The sequence below is a fragment of the Lissotriton vulgaris genome, chromosome 1_1, assembly GCF_964263255.1.
Source record: "Lissotriton vulgaris chromosome 1_1, aLisVul1.2, whole genome shotgun sequence".
Classification (NCBI taxonomy): Eukaryota; Metazoa; Chordata; class Amphibia; order Caudata; family Salamandridae; genus Lissotriton; species Lissotriton vulgaris.
The window spans coordinates 100099406-100123898 of NC_141685.1; the positions used below are offsets into that span (position 1 = coordinate 100099406).

The window sequence follows — 24493 nt, forward strand, 5'->3', positions numbered from 1 at the left end:
GAGTGAGCTGATCCCAGGTTTTTAGTGTACCCTCCGTGAACAAATCCTCCATTTTCGCGATTCCGAGGGATCGAAGAGCCTCAGCGACGCCTTTTTCACCCAAGGGGTCCAGCCAAAGCGCCCAGTCTATCGGCATCAGTGGGGAGTACAACATATTACAGCCGCGGGCCCGCGCCAGGGCGTGCCATGCATGGTTGGTTGCCTTAAGAGAATCCATCCGTCCGACAGAGCGATCCACCGGGAGGCAGATCGTGGCAGGCAAGGGGAGCGGGTCCGCGAACAGTTTTTCCAGGATGAGATGCGGCGTGCGTGCGTCGCCGTGGACCCATGAGTGCAAATGAGCAGCTTGCGCCACTCGGTAGTAGCGCTCCAAGTCCGGGGCCCCCAAACCCCCCATCTCACAGGGGAGAATTAGTGTCGCCCACTGTACTCTAGGTTGTTTGCCGCCCCAGGCCAGTCGGATCAAGACTTGTGTGAGCTGCCTAAAGAAGGACTTCGACAGCACCACTGGAATATTTATGAAAAGGAACAGGAACCGGGGCAGCACGATCATTTTCATGATGGCGATCCTGCCTAGGAGGGATAGCGGGAGTTTACACCAAGTGTCCACATCATCGACTAATTTATTGAAGGCTACGTCATAGTTATCCCTGACCAGGACCTCCGGGTCAGTGTGCAGTCGAATGCCCAAGTACCTGACCGAGTCTGTGGACCTCTTCAGAGGGTACTCCATGTCAGAGGGATGTGTCACTGGGGTGAGAGGGAAAGCAATGGATTTGTCCCAATTCACCCGTAGACCTGAGAGGGAGCCAAAGCGGACCACCTACAGCAAGGTGTCATCAGCGTACGTCGAAATCCCTATTTTGTAGGTGGGAAAGCTTATCCCCTCCAGACTGTGGTACTCCCTTATGGCACAAGCTAGGGGTTCCGCCACCAGCGCATAGAGTAAAGGCGATAGAGGGCAGCCCTGCCTGGTTCCCCTGCCAATATAGATCGGCTCCGACACTCTGTCTCCCAACTTCAGTCTGGCTGACGGGCGGTGGTACAGCGCCCCGATCCTCTGCAGAAACGGTTCGCCCAAGCCCAGCTTCCGTAGCACTCTGATCATGAAAGGCCATTCGACAGAGTCGAATGCCTTCTCCATGTCCAGGAATATCGCTAGCGCCCGGGTTCTCCTGTCGGACATGTTGCATCGTGCCCAGCACCGTGCGTACGTTGTATGTTAAATTTCTGCACAGTACGAATCCAGACTGTTCAGGCACAACCAGCTCCGAAACCAAGAGAGCCAGTCGATTGGCCAGTACTTTGGCGTAAATCTTTGCGTCCACGTTTAGCAGACTAAGAGGCCTGTACGAGCCGCAGAGGTTCGAGGGTTTCCCTGGCTTCGGTATAGTGACCAGCAGCGCCTCACGCATGGTGAGGGGCATCTCACCGTCCTCACAGATTGTGTCGAAGAGGGTGATCAGGTGTGGGAGCAAGATGTCTTTGTAGGTCTTATAAAAGCCTTCCGTGAGCCCGTCGGAACCCGGTGCACTGCCCGCTCTCATGCCCGCCAGTGCCTCCAAAATTTTGTCCCCATGAAAGGGGGCCATCAAAAATTCCCTGTCCGAATTCCGCAGGAAAGGCATGGCGATATGGTCCAGGTAATCGTCCATTTCGCTCTCAACGCCCTGTGTTTTGGACTGGTAAAGTCCAGCATAATAGCGCCTGAAAGTCGCCAGAATTTGTTCCTCATCCGCGACCACGTCGCCCTCTGGGGATCTCAATTCGTCTATTACTAGGGGTTTCCGAGAGCCCTTAACCATACGAGCCAGAAGGGCGCCCGGCCTATCTCCCTCCCCGTAGACCCGGGCCGTGGCGTATTTACCCATATAGAGAATTTCCCTGTCCGCTAGTGACTGATACTCTGACAGTAACAGGGTGAGCGCCAGGCCATTGTCAGTGCCAGGATCCTGTAGTTGGCGGCTCTCCAGGTCCGCCAGCTTAACTTCTAGAGCGGTCAGCTCCCACCTAATGGTGCGCAGCATGCTGGAGTGTTTTGACATAGCCATGCCTCTAATAAAAACCTTGAATGCCTTCCAGACCGTGAAAAAGTTATCAACTGTGCCCAGATTAGTAGCAAAATAGTTATCAATGTCTTCCGCCAGTTCGCCCCGAAAGACATCATCCAACAGAGCGAAGGGGGGGAACCTCCAGGTAAAGGCCGGTATACCCTTCCTAGCAGTGGAAAGATGCAACAGAATGGGGGAGTGGTCCGAGAGGGTGCGCGGGAGAACCTCGCAAGTGCCAATACTACTCAGGACCGAAGGAGTCGCCAACCAATAATCTATTCTAGTGTGGACGTTATGGTAGGCCGAATAATGTGTAAAGCCGCCCTTCGAGGGGTGTTTGTCCCTCCAGACGTCTACCAGGTCGAGTTTGATCAGCTCGGCTCTCATGTAGGAGGCGGAGGCTACCGGTCGCCGAGCAGGGCCCGCGGAGCGATCCCTCTCAGGGTCAAAGACAAAATTAAAATCCCCTCCCCATAATATCCCAGGTTGTGCATGAGATCTACAGTGTGCGGACAAGGCAGCATAGAATTCAGGGTTATCATAATTGGGGCCGTAAACATTAACTATCAACAGGTCAAGTCCCTTACCCACACATCTAGTCAGGACATATCGACCCTCCGTATCTGCCATTACCGGGATCAATTTCAATTGTGAGGTAGGGCTGGCCCAGATTAATACCCCCGAGAATGTGTCGTGAAGCCAGCCGCCACTATATGTCCCGCCAACCCACGAGACTGTAACATCCTGCTGTTGATAGGCAAATGGGTTTCCTGCAGTAGGGCCAAATCAACATGGTGTCGGTGTAGGTAGCTAAGGACCTTCCTCAACTTGCGGTAATCGTTCAGGCCCCGCACGTTCCAGGTCACCAGTTTCAGAGTGTGTGGGGAATGTGTGGGAACATTCAAAGCAGCATTCGACATTTCAAGGACATTTGAACCATTGTATCACCAGGGATGGCGAGAACAAAACACAGCCGTACACATTTCCCTGTTATAGCCAGCCGGCATTTCAATTCGGGTACAGTTCCACAGAGCAGTCCACTCAAAGCAATTGCAAACTCCCCAAACCCATTGAAACAAGAACCCCCGTCAGTAGCTTCCCCCAACCCCACCCCCCGCTCCCCCACCCACCCACTGTCGACCACCCCCAACCAGGTCAGACAGGTCCCAAAAACTACCCCCATCAACCCAAAAATAGCAATTCGTAGTTCGTTTCGAAACTCGACTCCCCAGGGAGTCACACAGCCAAAGGCACCGGGGCAAAGCACGCCTGTAAGGTATCGCACCACCAACTGCTCTATCGCATATAGTCAATTTGGCTCACCAGCCCGGCCCCGCTATTTGTTCAGTGTCCATAGTAAATCACACCAACGCGCTCCCCAACCCCACCAACCCCCAACCATTGTACACTGGCCTGAGCATACCCCCAAGCAGCGTTATCCTCCCCCTTCTCCAACAACCGCCATAGCGTAAGTCCATTCGATTCGTACGCTGCACCTTCTAACAGTACTGACAGTCATAGTGCAATCCAGACTTACTGCCCCCCAAGGGGGTGGTGCAGCTCCTCCATTTGAGGAATAGTGTCCACTCCTCGTTGAGGAGAGCAAAATACTCCATTAGGACCCATCTAGTCTTGCTCCTCCATGTGCGAGACTGAACCAGCGTCGTCTTCCTGGTTCGTCCGAGCCTCCTTGCGCTCCCGAGTCCATTCCTTCAGGGACTTCTGAAGGTCTCTGGGGTCCGTGAAAAAGTAGGAATGCCCCCCTGTGTTGATGCGGAGTTTGGCGGGGTACAGCATCGCGTAGTCCATGCCCAGCATACGTAGTTGTTTTTTGTACGGCGCAAACTGTCTCCGCTCCTCCTGTATTTTAGCCATAAAATCCGGGTAAAGGGAGATGTCCATGCCCTCATGTTGCAGCTTACCCTTGTCCCTCGCCAGACGCAAAGCAGTGTCCCTGTCGCGGTAATTGAGAAGCTTCGCGATGATGGGGCGAGGAGGCGCGCCCGGCTGCGGTTGTGGGCCCAACGTGCGGTGTGCCCGCTCCACGATGAACATGGGGGAAAAGGCCTCCTCCCCGAGCAGAGTCTTTAACAGTTTCTCTACATATAGTTCCATTTTGCCGGTCTGAGTGGTCTCCGCACCTCCCGTGATTGGACCTGCGCGAGCGCGCCTCCAAGTCCTCTGCCTTATCACGTATTACCTGTAGGAGTCTACAGAATTGTTTCCTGTCCTTGTCCCATTCGGTCTGCGCCTCCTCCGCTTCCGTGAGACGCCGCTCCGCCATGTCCAGGCGCTCCGCTTGCTTGTCGACTCGTTCCGCCATGCGGTCCATGCGGTACGACAGTGCGTCTATTTTTGAGCCCACAGACGCGATACTGTCCTGTATGCCCTTTTCCATGGCTGCCAACATGTCCCGAAGCTCTGTGGGCGCCGGGCCAGTCGCAGTGGCCCCCTTCGGGGATGCCTCCGGGGCCGTTGCATCCGGTCCCTCCGGTCGACGCCGATCAAAGGAGAGTTTTGCCTGCGTGGCGTCGTTCTTCCCCATATTCTTCTCTAGCAGCAGGCGAACACAGAAACAATGGGCACCTCGTTGCCCCCAGTCGGCAAGGATAGTGTGTGAGTCTCTCCTGACGGCGATCTGCTGCTGTCGGTCGCTGAAGTCTCTAGGCCTGTGTTGGAGGCGCGAGGCGCCCAAGATGGCGCCCATTAGTTTGGTCCAACAGTCTCCAACCACTCCAGCAAAGTCCGCACTCGGCACCGGGCGATATCAGTACAAAAGTCTCAGCGCCGGATCCACCACTCAGGTGTAGTGGAGGGCCTTGGGAACACCGGGGCACACCGGGGCTGATATTCGCCCGCGATCACTCCGTAGCTGCAAAGGCGCCACCACGTAGTCCAAATGCACAGCTTCCGCACCACCAAAGACCCACTACGATTGAGGGCAAATGTTCACAAAGTGGGGTGGCAGCCAAGAAAGGGGGGGGGCGCTCCGGTCGAGTAAATGCTTGATTTCGGCCCGGCCAGTCACCACACCGCCTCTACCGGGCTCCGTTGCCGCTCGTCAGGTGACGTCGCTCGGCCTGCTTTCCAGGATAGTCTGCGGCGTCAGGCCCAGTCCGCCACCGCCGGATCGCCAAAGAACCTCACTTCAATCCACTCGGAGGAACTCTCCAGCCAGGGACTGGAAGTCACCCACTGTTGCCTTGGGGTGTCAGTGAGTGTAGTAGAGCCGATTATGGAAGATTGGACACTTCGAAGGATAAATTAACAGGATTTTTCCGGGGCTAAGGCGAGGAGCCGAAGGCTCACGCGTCCGCCATCGACGCTGGCTAGCTCCGCCCCCCCACTGAAGGAAAATTCTATTAAAAGGACGGATTCCCATAAATCACTAGTGGTGACATGCTTCATCATCTGGGTCTCCTCCTAATGTCACACTAGTGGCACTAAGGACTGCAACCCATGCTTCAGGAAAGGGGAGCTCGTAGATGTTTTGACCTATTTCGATAAAACACGCTGTATTTGGACCTCTAGATGCGAGTACTCAATTATGTGGGAATCGTGAAAGCAGTGCAGTAGTGTGCATGTGATGTGAATTAAAATTACCAATGGGAAGCAAAATTATTTATTCGTGCCTCTCAGAGATCAAGACATAAAAACAGTGCAAAACGACAGTCTTAAACAAGTAACTGTCTAGATGTGAAGGGTCAACATGTTTCAGCAATTAATGGATAACGTGTCCTATGCCTTCGTCAGGACCTTAAGTATTGCTACTGCAAGTGAGTGTTATAAATACACAATATATAATGTGTGTAAAGAGTTGGAACTGATACAACATCTTTACCTGTAAATAAGGATAACAGTTCCTCTGTAAATGACGATTTCCCGTCTTTTGAGAGGATCAGACCTCGCCTCACCTGGCCACTGATCAGGACATAGGAGGCACCGCTCTCTCCGTCGGTACCTCTGGCGGTTCCAAAAGCCCCAGACGGCTTTTGGGACCGCCAGAGGTACTGACGGAGAGCAGTAGCAATACTTAAGGTCCTGATGAAGCCATAGGATAAGTTATCCATTAATTGGGCAATGGTGCCCGCTTGTTTGCATTTGCAGCGGGCCCTGCACGCCCCCACTGCAAGAACAGCCCCCGCCCCACACAGCACTTGCAGGACACAAATGCTGTGTGGGGCAGCAGCCGCTCCCAAAGTGAAATCCTGCATGGCGCTGCAAATACAAACAAGCGGAGTCCCACGAGTGCTGTGTGGGCTGCATTTCAAATAAGCGACAGGCGTTATTAAAGTGGAAGGGCTCATGGCACGCTGCTGCAAATACAAAGAAGAAGGGCGCCAATGCTGTGCACTTTGCCGTGCCTGCTTTAGCAAGACTTGAATTAATATGTGAGAAGTTGGCCTGGCATATGCTGTCCACTATTCTAGTGGGCACCTTGCACCAGTCCAAACAATCCTTATTGATGATAGGTTACATGCAACCTTTATTGAAAGCTATCCTTGAGGTAACTATGGAGCAGCCTTCAGGCTATGTATTGGAGGAATGTGAAGCAGCTTGTTTTACCAGTCTATAATCTCGAGAATGACCAAATGAAAGGAGGACCACTCATGGAATATATATAAAATATATGTATTTATTCTAAACACATCTCTCTAGTCTCTTTATGAGGCTAGAGGCAAAAGTACATACAGAAAACTTAATAGCACACAGTAAATTAACACAATATATGTTGAGCCCTAGGGGCGTACCAAACCATATATCAATAAAGTCGTATAAGAACCACGACTTTGATAGACACAAGGACTAGAGCCTGTAGAAGTGCTGGGGCCACCAGGAACCACCCAAGGTAGTGACGCAGGGGACCCACAGGGGACACGCTTTCAGTGTCTGAACACAGCCGCGGATCACCGTTAAACTTCAATTGGGAATGTCGCGGTTGGAAAATTAAAGAAAATGGACACTTAGAGGAGGACTTTGAGCAAACCCCTTTAGACTTAAGGTGTTCTAGAGCCAACACCCACAGGAGCAATGTAGTACTCGAGTTACCTCACCCAGGGAAGCCGGGTGCATAGGTGTCTTTTGGTGTTGGGAATCGTCGCTGTATCCAACGGCGATCTGCTGCAAAGTGCTACTGCTGTCGAAGTGGAAAGTGTCCGCATTGATCCAAGCCTGGATTGAAGATGAGAAGAACCTGAAAGAAGAGGGGACAGAGTCTGGGTCACTTGCCAGTGACCAGGGGTACGATAGGCAGATGCCCACCGATGTCGGGTGATTTCAGGTGAAGGAGGTGAAGATTGACTCTTCAGCCACGAGGACCAGGAGGCGTCGACGACAACCAGGAGCTAGATTCGAGCTGACCCACGAAGTATGCAGAGTGCTGCAGTATCGGTGCCCGGATTAGACCCATCAAGCCTTGGCAACAGCAACCCATGCAGAAAGGAGAAAGATGCTTGGGTGTGGGCCAGCAAGGTCCGAGGGACTCACCACTTGGTGGGGAGTCAGGGCACATCTAAAGCAAGAGGTGTCAAGAAGTCAATGCACTTGCAAATGTTCAGGGTGTCCAGGAGTTCTAGTTCCACGTCACTCACTAGGGCTGTGGGTCTCAGCTTTGCTGGGGACTCGGGGCAACCTCTGAGAAGTCTGGAAATCCTCTTCCTGGGCTGCAGATACTTCAGAGTTCGTCGGGAGCTTCGGAGATGCAGACCGGCAAATGCTTTGTTGGTGACTGCCAAGCAGGGGAGTTACTCCTTGACCCCAAGGGAGATTTCTTTAGTCCTCTAGTCTTGAGTAGAGCATCAAAGTTCCAGGATTCAGTTGCAGAGTTTCCTCCAGGGATATCTAAAGTCCTGTTGCCAGGGGTTCCTTACTTATACCTAAGAAAGGGGTTGGACTAACTCTGGGGACCCACCTAAGGGAGGGTTTGGAAAGAGGGGTGGCTACACCCATTTCCTTTGTCCAGTTTCGTGCCAGAGCAGGGGCTGGTAGCCCCTGCAACTGGTTTGAGCTGGACTATGCACATGGACACCAAATGTGCCCCCAGTGCAGACTTCAAAGCACTCCTGGAGTGTAACCACCCAGCCGCAATACACTAAAGCCTGTCTGGGAGGTGGTTACGCCTCCCTATGACAGGAAACCTATTGTCCAGGCCTCCCCTGCCGGAGTTTCGGTCAGCAGCAAGAGGCCAGACTTGTGTCTGTGGCTGCAGCATCCATTTTGTGATGCCAGAGCTCTCTAAACTGGTTACCGGGTAGACCGGTGTGTAAATGTCTCTCCCTCAAGAAGGGTGGAATTCTACCCCCGCCACCAGGACTGGAGGGGGGTAGGATTCCAAAGTGTTTGACACCAAACACAACATGTTCCCGTACAACCATCCCAAAGTTAGCATTTACCGCGAGGATATAATGCAGAGTATATGGTCAGGCTGCTTCACAGAACAGCCCCAGAGAATGGTTCCGAAAGCTGCAGAGGGGCTCTGCTCATACATGGGCACCCTCTCACATGAAACCAAGCACCCTGCCTTCAAGATTGATAAGGCCTGACATAGGGGTGACTGATAGGTCTCTATGTGTAGTGATTTAAGGTAGATATAGGTAACCTATATCTCAGTAAGGGGTGCATGTCATTTTGGAAGGCTTCTCAGGGGTGGCATAATACATGCTGCAGCCCCTGGTATGCCTCTGGGGTACCTATTCCCTTAGTACCTAGTCTACTATGTACTAGGGACTCACAAGGGTACCACAGTAACCAAACTGGAGTGTACCTATTGTACATGGAATCAATTTTAGGGAGAAGGCAGATAGGCTGGGGTCCTGAATAGCAGGATCCCAGCCAAACTAAGTCGAAAACCAGCAAAACACCAGGAAAAAAGTGGGGGAAACCATGCAGTCAGATGACACCTTCCTACAATAATGTTCAAGAGTGAGGGGCTCAAAAGTCACATTAAAATCCACCGCAATCAGAATGTTTGAACCACGGTAGATCTAATAAGTTTTCTAAAGCCGCTATAACTTTAGACTTCTTCCCCTTTGAGCCCCTGGCATAAACGTTAGAAACGTCCACAGCCCCTTGTTGGCCCCACTTCAACCTGATCGCACCGATATCATTACTCTGTGTTTCAAGGACCCAACATTAAAACCGTCAACTTGGCGCACCCAGATTACCAATTCACCTGAGGGTCGACCCTTACTCCCACATGTTGCAGGGGTATAGTAACTTAAGCAACCTAAGCAGTATAGGGGGTCTATTGCCCAGGTTTCTTGAAAACAACAGACATCAAACTGATCAATAAAAGTGAACCAATCAGGGAAGACGGTCTTCATCTTCAATCCTGCTACATTCCAGGATAACATGGATGTCCCATGGGCAGCAGGTGAACGTAGCCGCAGTCCGCTTGTAACATCAATAAGTACATCATTTGGGCCCGATACTCCTACAGGTAAGGAGGGTGCTTCCCGAGAGGCAGTAGCCTCAATTCCTGGATGAAGACAAGGGAGTTGAGTACCAGCTAAGGGTAAGAGAGCGGATTTCTTAATCATATGGGGAGCAAAAAGACCATCTAGTTTGTTCTGGGTATTACAAAGCAGTCAATCATTAGCCTCAAGAGAGGAAAAACCTCTTAACCTAGAAAGTGTATTTTCTAGTGTTTAGTGGCACGTACTTGTTCTGTAAGAACCGTCTGAATGGGATCAAGGAACTTTCTGGGGGAAAGTACGATATTCCAGGGAAAGAAGATTTTCTGCAACATCAATCTCATTCAGTGTAAGCTCGATACAATCTAGTGATTAGGTTCGGGAGGTAAACCTAGAAGCCCTTGAGATGTCTTCGCGAATTACAGAGCGACAGCCGCTAACATGGCGTATCCAGTGTATGACCTTGTTGGTCAGGGAATCATTATTTTCATGGCCCTTGCTTGGGTCATATTTGGGTACGTTAATAATGTAAATTTTGGGAGGAAAATGGATATTAGACTGCGCGGGCAGTCGTGCGTTATGGTTTTGTGTAAAGCGCTGTGATGGGGGTGGTTCGGTGGGTCCAGTGACCAGTGGGTGTGCCAACTTTAGGGGTATACTACTGCAATTTGCATGTATTGGGCATGACTAGGGGCTATTTGGCGCTCGGTCCTGGAGGGTGCTGGAACCACTATATGGTTGAGGGGGCTAGCTTGCAAAAAGATGCCAACTTGGGAGCTTTACCTACAGTGGGTATCTCCCGCTCTGGATAAACCACCTGATGAGATGTAGAGTCAGTGGGTACGGGGCGAGAAGGACAGGAAGGGTCCTTATTCAATATCTGATTTACCAGGGAAGAAAGACCCTCAATCATGGTTCTCATATCCTTGACTTCTAGTCAGAGAGTATTAATGTGGCTAAGTATTTCTTGGGGAACATTGGTAGATCTACAATCTGGCTCTCGGTTTCATGTCTCGGGATGCTGTGTTTGATGAGGGGGGTGACACCTAGCCCCCGTTTCGGTGTCCTCCTCCAGCAACTCCACCAGTGGTAGAAACCCATTAGTGTACGGGATTTCCGACCCTGTCTTCTTTTAGTCACTCCCAGATGACTTATTTGAGGATTGGCTATCGCTTCCAGCATCTAGGTTTCCCTCACCACCTATGTCTGGGCCCCCTTTTTAGGTCAAGCCTAGAGCAGCGCATGTGCTGCTCTAGGAAAACGACCTTTTGGAATTGCTGTGGACTTTTCACATGCTTGTGCGTGAGAAAAGGCCTACGGCTTGCGGTGGCGCGCAGTGTGCCATCTGTTTTGTGTCTGATTTCACACAGCGCACGCGCACCACTTGCAATAGACTCGCAACAGCAATGTCTGGTAAGTGAGACCTAAAATGGAAAGTGCCCCCTTCAAACATCTACAACTTTCACTTTTCTGTACTTTAAATCCATTAAAATTGTATATTTGAAGTGTAGGGATACATTGTAAGGGAGTATTTGGTTGATACCGATTTTTACTTTATTAGTGGTTTTTTATAGCGTACTAAATAAATAGCTGAACCTTTTGAAATGTAATTCACTAAAAGGGCAACCTGAGCCAGAGTCTCGGAAGAAAACAAGCACAACAGGATAGTGCCTGAAGTGCTGATGTGGAAGAGGCTATCCGCAGCCTTCTGTGAATGGAAATGGGGCAGGACAGTGAGTCGGCGTTCATCCTCTGGTGGGCAATAATTTGTTTACTTATTTGCCCTTACCTACATGGGGATTATCCCTTTGGCTGGTGGAGGGTGATTTTTACTTGCCCTTTCCTCCTGTTCTGCTTGCTGGATTGACAAACTTGGAAGTGATTGTCCGGGCATCATTAGGCCATCAAGTATTTCAGAGCTTCTTCCTCTGATGTTGCCCATGAGCCAAGAGCATGGAATGAGATCAGGCCCTGGTGGCAGCCAATGTGCTTCATTCCGTTCTCTTTTTATCTAAAATTCTGGTGCCAGTCACATCCTTTGTTTTCTTTCTAGAGTTTGACTTAAGGTGTTTCTTATTCACTATTTTCAAAGTCAGTAGAGTGTGATTGAAAAAGTTGCTTCAAGCAAGCCTTCACAGCTTATTTGATCATCTGAGTAATACGCACCATTATGTTCAGGGATATCTCATGTTGTTCCCTACTTAAATTAAAGTATCAAACAGTGATGTGCAAAGGGGAATAAATGTAGAAGCTATCTTACTGGATCACTCCCGGTTTTGGGACTGACGCTGTTGGTTTTTAAACTATACACTGGTACCCTGTCAACCATGACCGTTGAAACCATGTGCGCATGCGTTGCTCTAGGAAAACGACCTCATGGAATTGCTCTGTAAGCATGTGAAAAGGCCTACGGCTTGCGGTTACGAGCAGCGGAGGCAGTATGCCATCTGTTTTGTGTCAGATTTCACACAAGCGCGTGCACCACTCGCGGGACGCTGCAGCTTTTAAAAGTTCTAAGTTTGTTCCTGAAACTGATGCTTAAGGGGCGATCATTCTTACCCCAGTTTCACCCTTTCTTCCACCCTGTTCCTTAAACCTGCTCTTCTGTGTTCCTTATAATGTTCTATTATCTCTTCCCATCTCTTGTCCTTTATTCAAACTAAGCCCCCTCTCTCTCTAGTTCACACGTTTAGTAATTAGACGCATTTGGTTTGAATTCACTGTAAATCGAGTCAAATGATTTGATTCAGTCACTGTGCCGCAGAAGGAGTCACACACCAGAGTTTGTATTCTGTAAGAACACAGTCAGTTCAGTAAATGAATGAGAATTGGTCACCCCATCCACCCGACGAGAGGCTGCGCACAATTCTCGTGCAAGTGAAATGCATTCATTGCTGACATATTTAGCACTGAACCTCCCTGATTGGCTTTGGTACAATATTTATGTACATATGTGGTATCTGTAGAGCGCAAACCTACCCTAAAGGCAGCTGAGCACTATACACGGGCAAAGGTAAACGAAAGTCCATGAGTGATCGGAGGGGTGTCAGGGTTCAGGGAGCAGAAGTCTATTGTTACTGCATCGTGATGTAGTGTTATTTTTTAAGGTGACTTGTGTTCTGCACTATGCTAAACTCGAGCAGAATTAAGGGTGTTGTCCCCAGATCCCGGGTGCATGGATAGATGGAGTCCGCTTTGGGGTATCACGATAATTACCACATAATTATATTCTACATAATTACACTGCACTAAATGCAACATACACTCCAAATAATAGCACTTAGTGCCACATGATTACATGCCACATAATTACACGCCACATAATTACACTCTACTGAATAGAACATACACTCCACACAATACCACTCAGTGCCACATAATTATATGCTACAAAATTACACTGCACTCAATGCAACATACACTCCAAATACCACTCAGTGCCACATAATTACACACCACATAATCACACTCTACTGAATTCAACATACACTCCACACAATACCACTCAGTGCCACATAATTACACACCACATAATTACACTCTACTAAATGCAACATACACCCCACACAATACCACTCAGTGCCACATAACGATTTGCTACATAATTACACTGTACTCAATGCAACACACACTCCAAATAATACCACTCAGTGCCACATAATTAGACTCTACTGAATGCAACATACACTCCATACAATACCACTCAGTGCCACATAATGATATGCTACATAAATACACTGCACTTGATGCAACATACACTCCAAATATTACCACTCAATGCCACATAATTACACGCCACATATTTACTCTACTGAATACAACATACACGCCACATAATTCCACTCAGTGCCATATAATTACACACCACATACTTACACTCCACTCAATGCAACATACATACACTCCACATAATACCACACAGTGCCACATAATTATTTGATTCATAATTACACTGCACTCAGTGCAACATACACTCCAAATACCACTCAGTGCCACATAATTACACGCCACATAATTACACTTTACTGAATGCAACATACACTTCACACAATACCACTCAGTGCCACATAAGTATTTTCTACAAAACTACACTGCACTCAATGCAAAATACACTCCAAATAATACCACTCGGTGCCACATAATGACACGCCACATAATTACACTCTACTGAATAAAACATACACTCTCCATAATACCACTCAGTGCCACATAATTACACGCCACATAATTACACTCTACTCTATGCACATAAATACACTCCACATAATACCACTCAGTGCCATAATTACACGCCTCATACTTATACTCTACTCAATGCAACATTAATACACTCCACATAATACCACACAGTGCCACATACTTATATACTACAAAATTAAATTGCACTCAATGCAAAATGTGCTTCAAATAATACCACTCAGTGCCACATAATTACACACCACATAATTACACAACTGAATGCAACATGCACTCCAAACAATACCACTCAGTGCCACATAATTATATGCTACATAATTACACTACACTCAATGCAACATACACTCCAATTAATGCCACAAAATTACACTCCACTGAATACAACGTACACTCCCCATAATACCACTCAGTACCACATAATTGCAAGCCACTTAATTGCACTCTACTCAATGCAACATAAATACACTCCACATATTACCACTCAGTGCCACATAATTACACGCCACATAATAACACTCTACTCAATGCAACATAAATACACTCCATATAATACCACTCAGTGCCACATAATTACACGACATAATAACACTCTACTCAATGCAACATAAATACACTCCATATAATACCACTCAGTGCCAGATAATTACACACCATTTAATTGCACTGTACTCAATGCATCATAAATACACTCCACATAAATGCACTCTACACCACATACCACCAACCAACATAAATGCACTCCACACCATGACACAATTTTACTAAGCATAATTTCACTCAACACCACAGTTCCAGGCCACACATTTCAACTCCACATTTCCAAAACACACTGCATAATTACTCACCAAACACCATGTTTCAACTCCACAATCCACAATGTACCTCCAATCCACACCATATATTGTCACCACCTGAGCACTAATCATCATTCACCACCACCATTTTGTATCAGCGCACCACCTAATCATCACATCAGTCTCCCTTGGAATCTGGCATCTGTTGATTCTCCCCTGGTGTCCGTCCACTACTCGTGTTCTAATTAAATTACTGTTTTCCAACCTACACTCCCCCGTTATTTATGTCCCGCTTTCTCATAATTTTTTTTTTATAACCAACAAGAATGAGAACAGGCAGGAAAAAGTTGCCAGCAGTGCAATTACAAAAATAGTTATGTTAAAATCTTTTTTTATCAGGTTTTTCAGTTGTATATAATGTTGTCTTTGTTTGTATAAACGTAACAAAAATGCTTAACACTTTTTATTATAAGTTTTCAACAAAATTCACAGCAGCCACAATGCTCTACAACATAGCCGAAAGCTATGGCTAAACACATAAGGTCCCAAAGGCGAGACCCATTGGCTATGCCAACGCTTGTTTTAGTGGGTTATGAAACATAGCTCGAATAGCTAATTGGCGGGTCGTAGTAGGGTTGTTTAAACTAGCTGGTTGGGTAGAGCGTTGTGGGGATTTAGTATTTGCTACCTGGGTGGTTGTATCTGTCACTAATATGTCCTCGCACTTGCTAATGCAGGTGTCTATCCTATCCAGTACACAATTACTCCCTCCATGTTTCTGTATCTTCCTAGCCTTTTTCCCTTTACTATCCCTCCCCGCCCCTCCCCCACTGCCCTCCATAGTTTTCCTTTTCCCCATGCTACCTCTATAGTGCAAGTTAAGTCTAAAGCAAGCTGTCTACGCAATCAGCAATGAACAGGCCTCTGGGCCAGTGGACAATGAGAACCCTCAGGCCACCCTTATACCGGCCCCACAAACCCCTCAGGAGAGAGAGCGTAATTATTTAGAATCAAAGAGAGTAGATTGGGCAATGCTGGGAGATACCCGCATTAACAGTACCTCGACTAGTCCACGACAGTTCTTGAATGTCCAGCAAATCTGAGTAGGCAAGATGCCTAATGCCAGTGGAAAGGGGGGTAGCCCTGCCCTGCCTCTTCCTGGCAATGAGGCCAAGGACGGGACAGCCCTTGGCCCGGGCTTCTCCCGCGCGTTTCCCGGGAGAGAGGCAGCACTATAAGCGTGGTGACAACAAGCACCTCCCCTCACTGCTGCGCCTGCGGTGAAAGCAAGGGATGCTGGGGCAGGCAGTTCTCACACTGAGGTTGAGCGCCTGGATGGGCTGATGGCGCTAGCGGCGTTTCCTACATGGACCCTGGGAGCTTGTGGTGTCCCTTGCTGGTGATAAGATAGCTTGCTCCCCTAGTGCCTGGCCTGTGTTATTGTATTGTTTGCATCAGATTCACCTAGTGCCTGTCCTGTGTTATTACATTGTTTGCATCAGATTCTCCTTGTGCCTGGCCTGTGTTATTGCATTGTTTGCATCACGTTTTTCTAGTACCTGGTCTGTGTTATTGCACTGTATGCGCGGCTTTTGGTATGTTATTATTCCAATAGTTGCAGCTTTTCTAAGAAACATGGTACCTTTTATCCCAATCAAGTGCATCTGACTGCAAGGACACTTCCTGCAGTAACAATCTACTTCCTATTTATGCAGACAGCACAACATGTCTGCCAGAGATGTTGTAAGGTCAGAAACAGTACATAGGTAAGTAGGTATGATGGAAAACAAACTATTGCGTACGATTTTAAACAAAGAAGCTGCTGTGATAGACGGCAAAAATTCATGTAAAAACATCAGCATTAGGACAATGGTACATGGAACAATAATGGTAGATATATTTACACTTCTGTGCAGTGCGTGTCACTTAATGTTCTTTTCTTGCACTCTCATGAGATGGTTTTGCAAGGCAACTCTGAGCTCACTGAGTGTGGAGCTTCCACGAATCTCAGAGATGGGCCGTTCCAAAGACGGTAACAGAGAAGGTTGAAAGATCTGAGTCTTGATCCTGGCAGATGGACTGGTGATCCCTGAGGGGGTGTAGTTAGTCTGTGTGTTGCCACAGCTGTCCAGGGGGTGTAAGAAAATGTCAGCAATTTGTGGAGGGCCCTCTTTTGCATGAGAACCACCCAGCTTCATGCAATACAGACTTGAGGGTTTGTGTCTGCGCAGGATGAGTTACATTCTGATAGTAAAATGGAGGACCTTGTCCAAAGGCGATAGATGTTACCAAGAATTAACATCTTCAGTTACGACAGATAGAGAAAGTCCATGTACCTCGAGGAGCTTGAAAAGCTTTCTGCACTCTGCTGGTGCAGGCAGGATGTTTATTTTCTAGTTGGCATTTGCCAGGGGATGTTCAGATACAGTAGGTTAATTAAACCTTGCAGCAGCACTTGTAGCATGGACTCCTGGAGTCTTGTAGTATGTGTTAGATGCGGAAGAACTGTCTTAATGTTCTACGGAGCTCAGAAAATCCAGACTCTCCTTCATCTCAGAGCTCGAGCTCTGTGGCTTGACCAGTTGAACTCCAATAAAGAAGATGACCTAGACCAGTTTTACATCTCCCGACCTTTGAACTAATCATTGAGGAAAGAAGCCCTTGGCTGGAAGGAAGATCTGCACAAGGCACCGCTGGCAGAAGTCCCGCCTGGAAGGAAGAGCTGCACAAGGCACAGCTGACAGAAGTCCTGCCTGGAAGGAAGATCTGCACAAGGCGCAACTGACAGAAGTCCCGCTTGGAAGGAAGATCCACACAAGGCGCAGCTGGCAGAAGTCCCGCCTGGAAGGAAGAGCTGCACAAGGCACAGCTGACAGAAGTCCTGCCTGGAAGAAAGATCTGCACAAGGCGCAACTGACAGAAGTCCCGCTTGGAAGGAAGATCCACACAAGGCGCAGCTGACAGAAGTCCCGCTTGGAAGGAAGATCCGCACAAGGCACCGCTGGCAGAAGTCCCGCCTGGAAGGAAGATCTGCACAGGGCACACCTGACAGAAGTACTGCCTAGAAAGGAAGATCTGCACAAGGCACGGCTGACAGAAGTTCTGCCTGGCTGTGACCTCAAAGCAATGAGAGACCCACAATCCACAAGATCCTTCAAGCCCAGCTAGCCACACTGGACACCATGTACACCAAATGCCTGATTTAGATTTCAGCAGATGCTTTATTCCATCACAAATGTGACAGGTATCTTGCCCGCCCCATTAAAAATGCATTACATCCCGTGGCAATTATAATAAGGCAGACAGGATATGTGTCACGTTTTCATTAGCCTTTGTGTAGTTCGCAGAGTTTTACTCCGCAGAACTCCACGAAGCACCAGGAAAACTCTGCCGTACTCCGGTGACTTCTGCTAGTGGCAGAGTTTATTAAGCTGCGCTGCTCTCACTGATTTTTACTACCAGGAGCTTGTCCCGCACTGTAAAATCAGCACGAACAGCACTTCCCTTCGTGCCAGATGGCGCTGCTGCCCCTGTCTCTCTAATTGACATTCTAATCGAGTGGCAGCTTCATCAACGAGAATGGCAGAGTTCTACCCTCGAGTGGTCGCGACCTGCCGTGACCTCCCGCAATGAGAACTATAACCAGCAGGAGGTCTAGCGCGTTATATTTACTCACAAGCGCTCGCCACCTTACCGTTGGCGAACCACTTGAAAAAAAAACTCCATTCTGCATCACAAGCTACGGCGGCAGAGTGGAATTCTTCACCAACTCCTAGTTTTGAGGCAATAATCTGTTGGAAAAACTCTAAACTAGGCCCTAAGTCGGCAATAAGTGTTGTAGAAGAAGTGAGATCCATGGCCTTGTGACTATCAGGCCGTTATCTGACTTCTTATGAACCCCACAGAGTGAGTGCACAGTCAGAGGGCAGTAGGGGGGTCGCAGGCAAGAAATTAGTAAATTTGAATATGAGAAATATGGAAAGGTAGAACTGCCGCATCACCTGTGGATAACTGACACCTCCTCCCGCTCTGCCAAATGCCCATCCGGTCACAAAGTGGCATCATGAACCCCAAACGGACAACATCATGCCAGATGCCATGCAATGGTGGAAAAGGGGGAAAAAGAGTAATATGCACACATCTGATGCGGGGATATGTCAGGTAAATTAGTGGTTGTGATGGATTCTCTAAACGACTGATAACGTTGAATATTAAATTATATGAATCAATGTTTGTTTGCCTTATCTGCGCTTACAATGTAAAGTAAAGGCCTTACAGTAAACCCCTCGCTCTGTTTTACACAAAACCCCCCGAAGGAGCTGCATCTTACAGAACTTTAGAAAAAACTAATGACTAGCTTTTTAAAGTTGTCTTTCCGGGCCAGAACCGGGTGCTGTAAGCTGCACTAGTTTCAGGAAGATGGACGGATGTTCTGGCGATAGGAAACCCTGACAAACCACAATAATGTTCCAATCTTCCAGGTTAGACGAAACCAAAAATGCTTGAACCAAGGGAGCTGTTGAAAGTGTCAAAGGTGACCTATGAACAGCAAGGTAAAGACAGGAGTTGGTATTTGCGATGGTCTTAAGTGAATAGGAAAGAAATGAGAAGTGTGTGAATGGAGTTACTTTCGTTGTATACTTCGTAAAGAGTTACTGGAAATTTTGCAGCCCCGCCTGGTCCATCTCTTTTTCTAAACTCTATTGTTGTTTGAATGAAATCTTGACCGTATGCATCTATCTTATGCAAAACCTTAAGCACTTGGGAGCTCCAAGCACCCTTACTTTGCTAAGTTACTCAGTGAACACTGTTAAATCACCTAGTTTTCAGACATTAATAAGATGTCACCTGATCATCAGAACTTTTAGTTAAATATTTGTGTATGATGAAATATTCCCTACTAAGTTTCAAAGGCAGTAAAGAAGAAGGGGGCGATTTACTAAGATTTTGCGTAGTGTTTGTGTCACAAAAGTGGCACAAAAGAGTGCAAAATCTTTTTTTCCTAATTTTCTTTCCAGCAAATAGCGTAAAAGTAATGTGAAGCATCGCATTGCACTGCTTCGCATTACTTTGCACCTTGGAGCCTGCCAATGGTGGGGCATGGGCGTTCCCGTGCAACCACCCATTTTTTCTGACGCTAAACTCAATTTACCAAATACAGTAGATTGGGTTTAGCGTGAAAAAACTGCAGGCTTTTAAACTAGGCGCTTGGAAGGAGAAATGCTTTCATTTCTCCTTCCTTTTCTGACTTTGCATGCATGCTGCACTGTGTAACAATCATACAAAGTTGGAAAAGGTTTCCCTCATGTCTAGGCATAGTATTTTGTACAGGAAGAGTGTACTTCCTGTACAAAACCTATGCTGGACTCACACACACACAAACACCCTAGCGCTCTGGTGCTAAGGTGTGTGCATGCCGCAGGGCTGCTGTAATCAGTGCCAGCGCAAGGGAAAGGGAAGGAGAGAGCCATATCTTTGAAAATATGGGGCTCTCCTGCTCCCTCCCTGTCACGCAGCGCAGCCTCGCAGGGGGAGGCCTGCGCTGCATTGCGTGGAGATTTGGTAAATCTCCCCAGAAATGTCTTTTACAACCAGTTAAATATTATGAATTCTCATTCAATTTTGTTTCAATTTAGTAATTTTAAATATCTTTACATCCAACAGAAAACAAGCCTTGAATGTATGAATTGACCATCAATAATGAAGCGAATGCTGTAAATCTTCAATAATAGCAGAAATATTGAGCTACACTATTCAGGAAAACATCAGTGCAGTTGGCGACAGATGAACCTGCACACAAACTGACAGATCCCAGATAAAGCATCAAGGGCAGTTCAGTGATTGTAAGACGCTGAGCTGTGTACCTCCATGCCAAAAAACGAATAAATGACCTTAGGAAAATTAAGGCAACAACAATAACATACCACCTCCTGTATAAACAAGTGTCAAATATAAACTTTGATAAATCTATCGGTATGATGTGATTATCGCAGTGCTCTATTTTCTAAAAGGAAGACAAGCCATCATTCCGTGCTCTAGGTGAATTGTAAACTCTTTCTGGCCAAACCACAGTAACAAGCGGAAAGCACAACAGAGCGGAGTCAGACAACTGTCGGGTAATGGAAAGAGGAGCTCTTCTATCTACTATGCAACAGACTGTCCAAATTTGAACCGGCCAAAAGGAAGATACATCTTTACCTGCAAGCGTGCACAGCCATAATCCAATCTAAAGGCACAATTCCCTACAAAGACACATTCTACGTATTAGGAGTGTAGCAAATATTTGGTGGCTATTGTATTTTATTGTTAAAACAGAAATCAAACGTACAAAATACTGCGCACATATAAAGTGTGTGAGAAACACACAAGTGCTTTAACAGCCATGTTGGCACCTCAGGAAATACAGTCAAGGGATGTAGATAAATATATACCTGACCCACAGAGACTAACCAAGAAAGAAGAATCATACACATGTAGCAAGAGCTTTAGTTTGTCATCACTACTCAAGCTTCATCAGCACACGTACACAGGACAAAAACCATTCAAGTGCAGTGAATGTGTCAAGAGCTTTAGTTGTTTATCAAACCTCCAAAGACATCAGCAAGCACACACAAGGGAAAAGCCATTCAAGTGCAGTGAATCTGGGAAGAGCTTTAGTCGATTATCAAACCTACGAAGACATCAACAAACACACACAAGGGAAAAACTATTCAAGTGCAGTGAATGTGCAAAGTGTTTTACATTCTTGTCACACCTACAAAGCCATCCGTGGAACCACATAGGAGAAAAAAAATTCAAGTGCAGTGAATGTGCAAAGTGCTTCAGTAAGTCATCACACCTACAAAATCATCTGCGAACACACACAGGAGAAAAGCCATTTAAATGCAGTGAATGTGGGAAGAGCTTTAGTCGATTAGATCACCTACAAAGACATCAGCAAATACACTCGAAGGAAAAACCATACCAGTGCAGTGAATGTGGGAAGAGCTTTAGTCGATTATCAAACCTACGAAGACATCAACAAACACACACAAGGGAAAAACCATACCATTGCAATCAATGTCAAATGATTTTTAGTCGTTACTCAACATTAAGGATTCATCAGCGAACACACACAGGAGAAAAACCATTCAAGTGCAGTGAATGTGCAAAGTGCTTTAGACGGTTATCAGACCTAAAAAGTCATCAGCGAACACACAAGGGGGAAAAACCCTATCATTGTAGTGAATGTGTCAGTAGTTTTCGCAGCTCTTCAGCATTAAGGTGTCATGAGCGAACTCACACAGGAGAAAAACCATTCAAGTGCAATGAATGTCTAAAGAGCTTTAGTCAATTATCATCGCTACAAAGTCATCTGCGAACACACACAGGGGAAAAACCATTTAACTGCAGTGAATGTGGGAAGAGCTTTCGTCACTTATCAAACCTCCAAACACATCAGCGAACACACACAGGGGAAAAACTCTATCATTGTAGTGAATGTGACAGTAGTTTTCGCAGCTCTTCAGCATTAATGATTCATCAGCAAACTCACACAGGAGAAAAACTATTCAAGTGCAATGAATGTGTCAAGAGCTTTAGTCAATTATCACACCTACAAAGACATCAGCAATCACACACAGGGGAAAAACCATTCAACTGCAGTGAATGTGGGAAGAGCTTTCGTCACTTATCAAACCTCCAAACACATCAGCGAACACACACAGGGGGAAACCCCTATCATTGTAGTGAATGTGACAGTAGTTTTCGCAGCTCTTCAGCATTAAGGTATCATCAGCGAACTCACACAGGAGAACAATCATTCAAGTGCAATGAATGTCTAAAGAGCTTTAGTCAATTATCAGTGCTACAAAGACATCTGCGAACACACACAGGGGAAAAACCATTCAACTGCAGTGAATGTGGGAAGAGCTTTAATCACTTATCAAACCTCCAAACACATCAGCGAACACACACAGGGGAAAAACCCTTTAATTGTAGTGAATGTAAAAGTAGTTTTCGCGTCTCTTCAGCATTAAGGATTCATCAGCGAACTCACACAGGAGAAAAACCATTCAAGTGCAGTGAATGTCTGAAGAGATTTAGTCAATTATCAGCGCTACAAAGACATCAGCAATCACACACAGGGGAAAAACCATTCAACTGCAGTGAATGTGTGAAGAGCTTTAGACACTTATCAAACCTCCAAACACATCAGCGAACACACACAGGGGAGAAACCCTATCATTGTAGTGAATGTGACAGTAGTTTTCGCAGCTCTTCAGCATTAAGGTATCATCAGCGAACTCACACAGGAGAAAAACCATTCAAGTGCAGTGAATGTGTAAAGAGCTTTAGTCAATTATCAGTGCTACGAAGTCATCAGCGAACACACACAGGGGAAAAACCATTCAACTGCAGTGAATGTGGGAAGAGCTTTAGTCACTTATCAAACCTCCAAACACATCAGCAAACACACACAGGGGAAAAACCCTATCATTGTAGTGAATGTAACAGTAGTTTTTGCGGCTCTTCAGCATTAAGGATTCATCAGCGAACACACACAGGAGAAAAACCATTCAAGTGCTGTGAATGTGCAAAGTGCTTTAGTCAGTTATCACACCTTCAAAGTCATCAGCGAACACACACGGGGGAAGAACTATTCAGCGGCAGTGAATGCGGGAAGAGCTTTAGTCACTTATCAAACCTCCAAACACATCAGCAAACACAGAGACTCCGGAAAGAACTTAAGAACATCAAAAATAATACTGACCCATCTGAGGACATAGACAAGAGCAGAACAGTGCAGTTATTGTGAGAGGAATGAATTACGGAAAAAGATTCAATTCAAATTATGTGGGACATTGAAATGCCAGGTGATAGAAGACCGGACTAGCAGTAAAGAAGGAAAACAGATAACAGTATTTACAGAATTATAAATGTGTTTGTTTTCAGTGATTGTTCACTTCCGTACACATAGCAAAGCAGTATGATATACCAGGATACACAGTGGAGGCTAGCACAATGTGAACTAAAAGAAAAGAAAAATTGTTGATTTTTATTTGGTGAAGAAGAGATACAAAGAAGAACATTCAATCGCACCTGACCACACCATCTGTAAAAGCAACACTGAGCAATACTGGGACTAACAACGATATTTTCAGCTAACTTGTCGGATTAGTGATAAAACCTATAAGCCAAACACACCCAGAGTGGACATGCTCTCTGGGCTCTGGAGATGGGAAACTTCATTGGTAAAATGTAGATATTACTATTAACAAATGCCACTGCAGTATATATATGATGTACTAAAGTGAAGCACAGGTGTTCAAGAGATAACCTGTTTTGAGATATAAAAGAGCATATACCTTGTTTCTAACCCCTTCAGTGCTGCGCGAATTCCGCTGCAGTGCTGAAGGTTCTAAATAACCTATGGACTCATGACGGAACAGTTCCGTCATGAGCACAGGCCAACCGACGCTCATGACGGAACCGTTCCGTCATGAGCACCGAAGGGGTTAAGTAATGTTTGCTGCATCTTTTACACTGTGTTATCGGTTGATGGATCAGCTCGTGCCTCGGGCCTTATAACTAAGTGTGACCCGTGGCTCCTCTCCGACATGGCTCACCCTATTCATTTTGTGACTTGCCAAACTCTACTTTTTACCAGAATTGAGCCATTGTAAGCAGCCAACTCTGTTTGAAGAATGTGGTGAAATAGCGAAATCCCATATCAAAAGTGTATATGTGACTGGACAATCAGTTGCAGTCCCAGCAACTCGTCTTCCACACTTGATTGTCCCTTGTCCTCCAATGTTCTAAAGGATTTGTCGTATGAATGCCAGAAGTAGCAGTGACATTAATGAAGCTAACGCTAACAGGAGTGTGTGGAAGATAGAGAGGGTGAGAGATAAAGAGAGCGAGAGGGACAAAGAAAGGGGCGAGAAATAGAGAGAAATGGAAAGAGGGGGAACTGCACGTTATTTGTACTCACCTAAAAATAGAAGAAGCAGCCGAATACATGTCAATGTGTGACATCACCAGAGAAATGGACTGAACA

At 46.7% G+C, this 24493-nt stretch overlaps 2 protein-coding genes across 2 annotated transcripts in view; one reads left to right on the forward strand and one right to left on the reverse strand.

Annotated features, from left to right (window-relative positions):
• Positions 1–24493, reverse strand: part of LOC147737577 (uncharacterized) — a 499818-nt gene that overhangs the window by 339069 nt on the left and 136256 nt on the right. The gene's annotated exons all lie outside the window — the stretch shown is intronic.
• Positions 20837–23428, forward strand: LOC147737579 (uncharacterized). Its single transcript, XM_086953204.1, has 2 exons — positions 20837–20965; positions 21170–23428. Exons 1-2 carry the CDS (start codon positions 20837–20839, stop codon positions 23249–23251), a joined length of 2211 nt encoding a protein of 736 aa, XP_086809330.1. The 3' UTR covers positions 23252–23428.

Coding starts and splice junctions, on each gene's coding strand:
- LOC147737579 (XM_086953204.1), top strand. CDS start 20,837: ATGTTGGCACCTCAGGAAATACAGTCAAGGGATGTAGATAAATATATA. Junction 20,966..21,169: donor TGTCATCACTACTCAAGCTT/CATCAGCACACG, acceptor AAACTATTCAAG/TGCAGTGAATGTGCAAAGTG.